This window comes from Engraulis encrasicolus, chromosome 21, assembly GCF_034702125.1.
Source record: "Engraulis encrasicolus isolate BLACKSEA-1 chromosome 21, IST_EnEncr_1.0, whole genome shotgun sequence".
Lineage (NCBI taxonomy): Eukaryota > Metazoa > Chordata > Actinopteri > Clupeiformes > Engraulidae > Engraulis > Engraulis encrasicolus.
The window spans coordinates 30,987,894-30,992,846 of record NC_085877.1 but is presented as its reverse complement, the minus strand read 5'-3'; the positions used below and the strand labels follow the sequence as shown (position 1 = coordinate 30,992,846).

At 42.0% G+C, this 4,953-nt stretch overlaps 1 protein-coding gene across 1 annotated transcript in view; it reads left to right on the top strand.

Moving 5' to 3' along the window:
* The window catches only part of LOC134437824 (dentin sialophosphoprotein-like), a 6,202-nt gene continuing 1,249 nt past the window's right edge, over positions 1-4,953 (top strand). The window contains exons 1-4 of the mRNA XM_063187374.1: positions 1-185; positions 2,931-2,990; positions 3,493-3,522; positions 4,156-4,953. The exon at positions 4,156-4,953 is cut by the window's right edge and continues 1,249 nt beyond it. Of these exons, the coding sequence (XP_063043444.1) occupies positions 183-185; positions 2,931-2,990; positions 3,493-3,522; positions 4,156-4,953 (891 nt within the window). The 5' untranslated portion in view covers positions 1-182. The remainder of the gene's footprint in view (positions 186-2,930; positions 2,991-3,492; positions 3,523-4,155) is intronic.

Sequence of the window (4,953 nt, the reverse complement as noted above, 5' to 3'; positions counted from 1 at the left end):
AGGAGCGGTAAGGAGAGGAGAGGAGTAGAGAACAGAGGAGAGGAGAGGAGGCGAGAGGAGAGGAGAAGAGAGGAGCGGTGTGGAGAGGAGAGGAGCGGTGTGGAGAGGAGAGGAGAGGAGAGGAGCAGTGTGGAGAGGAGAGGAGTGGTGTGGAGAGGAGACGAGCAGAGTGGAGAGGAGAGATGGTGAGTTTCATTCATGCCTACATATATGCATTTGCTATTTTACGGATTTATTTGTTTTGAACATGTAAAATTGAATCAAATTGTATTGAATTGAATTGAAGTGAAGTGAAGTGAAGGGAATGACATTGGATGGAATAAGAAATGTAATGTAATGTAATGTAATGTAATGTAATGAAATATAACTGATTTGTTATAGCTAGCTGTCAGTTTTGCTGTGAGATTTCACAACAGTGCTGGGGGAGGGGGTTGCAGAAAGAGAAAAATTAAGATTAATCCATAAATTGTCATATATAGCGTTGCATGCACATTAATGAAATAACATGTAATGGACATTATATCATACATTGATGATGTTATAGTGTGTGGTACAAAACAGGTTCGCTTTTTTTAGTTCAACTTGTCTTGATACTATTTCCAGTGATGGTAATACTGCATGTCACCTCATGTAGCCCACTGAAAGTGAACACCACTTGTGCATGAATACCACCTGATTGCCTGCTGACATCTGCATCTTGAGTGCGTGGGTTTCAACCCATTTTAGCTCAAGCCCTTTTTGGGAGAAGGTGCCCTCTCCCTATTAAAACCCAAATATCTCAGCACATAAAAAATATGAAATACATTGCATTTAAAAGCTAGAACCTTCCTTTTGCATTAGAATGTGTTCATTCAGCTCTAACTTTCCAACATTTTTTAATAAAACAGCTCAATTCTCAAGAACCTGAATGCAGCGTATATGTCGCTCCAGGACACAATGGGTTAAGGTTGTGGGTTCACATTGTGGTTCACAGTTTAGATTCAGTACTTTTTGGGGGTATTTCTGGGCATTTCTTCATTGAGGGTCTTGCAAAGACCTTCGGAAGGGCAGGGCCTAAGGTTTTAAAAACGTCAACTGTATATTTTCAATTACGTCCTGATAGGCGTACCATACATAGGCTCAGTCTTTGTCACTACTCTTATTTTAAGAACGTCTTTAAAAACCCAAGAACACTAATGTCAAAAGGGCACTTTGACATTTTTGTCCTACTATTGAAAAGCATGGCTAATTTAGCCAAGGGGAATGCAATAGTCTAGTTTACATTTCCAGGCCAGTAAATGAGTGGTTGTGAATCTGCTTGTGCTGCAGAGTATGCAGTATTGCACTTGGAGCAAACATACATGTAGGCTACAGCTCTTTGCCCTTGGGACAGGCATCTGCAGTATATTGACCACAGAAATGCACTCTTAGCCTTCTTATAATAAATATTATAGCATTTTTATTAGAGATGTACAGGATCCAAGATCCGGTTCCGGATCCGGCAGGATAATAGGGTTTTCCAGACTATCCGGATCCGGCAGGATCTTAAGCAGTGGATCCGGTATCCGGCAGTTACCTAAAAATCAGGATCTGGGGTATGTCTACTTTTTACGTAGCCTTGGCTTTTCAGTCAGTCTTTCACAACCCCAATCGCTGCAGTGAAAGCCCTTTGGAAGAGGCCGTTGAAGGCAGTGTGGCAGTAAGCCAATGAGTATTAACAATAGTTTGCCCCAACATAATAAAAAGGGCACACGTGTGTGAGTAGGCTATGGGTTTCAACCCTTTCGGAGGATCCGGTATCCGGTTCCGGATCTGGCAGGATCTTAAGCAGTGGATCCAGTATCCGGCAGGATCCTAAAAATCAGGATCCGGTGCATCTCTAATTTTTATAACATTTATTACACAGGTTTAGAGTTAAACAATCTCCTCCTATCCTCTTCATATTGTTTACTGTTGGCCAAGAAATGACTTGCATGAAATGACATCTTTCAGTCTTCAAGAAGCAAGTAAAGACTCTTCTCTTTCGTGAATATCTACTACACTAATGCCTAAGCTGATGTGTACAGTAGGCTGTGTGTGTGTGTACTCTACTTAACCCTGTGTTAATGTACCTTAAAAAAACGAGCCCGACGTGGCATCTGCACTTGTTGTTCTGTATATTTCATGTGCACTTTGTTTCTACTGGTGATGTTGGCTATGATTGTGTTCTCGATTGTAAGTCGCTTTGGTTAAAAAAGCGTCTGCCAAATGCAATGTAATGTAATGTAATACAACTCACACAATTAAATACATAATATACATGGCGTTTATAAATACACAACATACATGGCATTTTACATTTCCAGGGATCTGGGGTTGTTCTCCAGTAAATGAGTGGTTGTGAATCTGGATGTGCTGCTGCAGGGTTGTATTTAGAGCTCACATACAGGGCCGGCGCTAGGCATAAACATAGGCAATTGCCTTGGCCACCCCAGCTGAGAGAGGGCCCCCTGGGAGCCTAATGACCCACTCATACTGGCCATTGAAAACATGTACTGTAAAATAATCCTGTGTCTCATTTATATCGTTTCCTATTGTTCATGAATATCTAAACAACACGCAATATGCAACACCCAACCTCACACAATTCCTGTGACCACAATACGAATGGCAAAACAAGCATTGCAATATTGATCAATGTCCATCAACTTGTGGTAGGCCTATCACTGTAATCAGGAGCCTACCTCTTTTCAGTTTTTTTGTTAGCCCCATTGGTACGCTCTTTTTCTGCGGCCAAAAAAATATTCTGTCATGTAAAGAGCCAGCATGATCACACTGAAGACGTTAGATGCTTTCAATTGTTGTCATTGTGGAGAGTTTACACTGTACATGTGCACCGAGAGACAAAGTATAGCATTTTGTTTCAATATTGAATTCGAGTCAACTGTTTGACCTTACCTTATCTTTTATAGGCTTTGGTTGGGGTGAAGACACTCCTTCTCTGTTTGATTGGAAGTCTCAGCGCCTTACCGGTGAGTCCAACACCAACCTATCCAGAACTGTCCACCCAATCATAGCCACTGTCCACCCAATCATAGCCACTGTCCACCCAATCATAGCACGGGACTACCACCCCCCCTTAAGGACCCTAGATCAACAGAAAAGAGAGAAATAAAAAAACAAGGAGTGGGAGTGAATGAAAATAATTTTTAAATCAATTTTGATTGTCTATTCATTTTCTGATGAAATGGCTTAAAAAAGTTGTCTGCTGCTAATCCAAGTTAAAAAAAAACATTATCCCAATAAAAACATTAAATGATAGACAGCCTAAACAGCATCTTATAGTATCGTTGCCCAGACACATTGCTCAAAAGGTTGTCCTGTGTGTATCATCACCTTAAGAGTGTTACATTCTCAAAGTTAAACTCTCAAAGTGTTGAAATAACACTGTGCAGTATTTAAATACTGTATGTATGTACAGTATGGGTGTAACCTGAACTAAGCGGGGGTATTCCTATTCTCATGTCGTTGCAGATTCCAAATTACCAGGCGGCCCCGCATCCTGTAAGTATACCATATAGGGCGGCTTTTTCCGGAACTATAAATACAACTACAAGCACCAAACCCTTCATCTCTCTTAAAGCATGCACTCTCCTGCCTTTAGTTTTTTCTCTTTTGTTTTTGTTTCTTTTTTGGGGCATGACCAAGATGGATGTATGTGCAATTCAATGTAAAGGAGAAAATGTTCAAGTATATGTGTGTGAAAATTATGTGTTGTCTTCTTAGTGTGATTTATCTATGGCAGTGGGTTGGTATGCTATAGTGTACAATATACAGTGCTTAGATACTGTACATCCTTGTGTGTTGTGACAGTGTTTGCATTTTATCAAGTTGTTGTGATTAAACAAAAAATGTGCTGAGATCAGATACAAGTGTCTAAAGTGCATAATAGAAGGCATATAGCAGAAGGAAAAACGGGGAAACGGAGGAAAAAAGACAGAAATACGATTTTGTGTGTGTGTGTGTGTGTGCACGTGTTGATGAGGAAGGCACAACAAGCTCATTGTCAATGCATTTATTTGTGCATTTCTGTGTGTGTGTGTGTGTGTGTGTGTGTGTGTGTGTGTGTGTGTGTGTGTGTGTGTGTGTGTGTGTGTGTCTGTGTCTGTGTCTGTGTCTGTGTGCGCGTGCTCTCAGGCATGGCTCGAGGGCCCTGGTTGGGGCTCTGCTGCTGGCCCATACCTGGAAGGTTCCGGCTCTGAAGGACATGCGGAGGTCAAACGTGTCACTCCTCTGCCACCGCTCAGCCTCTTCCAGCTTCCCCAGCAGCACCCACCCAAAACGACCCTGATGACATTGACACGACCTCAAAGCACCTCTGGAGACACCGTCCAGCAGTTGTCCAAACAATCGGAGAACAGTCTCACAGTCGATTATGAAAAAGAAAACTACAATCAGTCAAACTCCGCTGGTCACACTAAGCAACAGTTGTTCAAACACCCAGAGAACAGTCCGAGTGTCGATCTGGGAAAAGAAAACTGTACTCAGTCAAACTCCACTGATCACTCCTCCTGGAACCAAGTGAACTCTACCACCTATGTACAGGTCAACGTCAGCATCGCCTCAACAGAAAAGTCTTCTGGGAGCCTCAATGGCATTTTTAATGTTGCAAAGTTCGCCGAAAATTCTGCAAGAAATTCTACAACACAAGGCCTGACCAAATCTACAGGTGATGCTGTTGCTGATGGTTCTTCCGGTAGTACTGTTGATTATAACAATGTAACAGATCAACTGCACCTTGATGGCATTGATGTGACAAATTCAACAGCCAATTCTATTCCACACAGCCCTAGTGAATCTACAGGTGAAGCTGCTGCAGTTAATGGTTCTTATGACCATACTGGTGGTGATAATAATGATATCCCAGATCAGCCGAGTAGAAATGAGTCCCATCTCAGAGGAGACCTTGGTCACCTTTACCTCAGCCTGGGCATC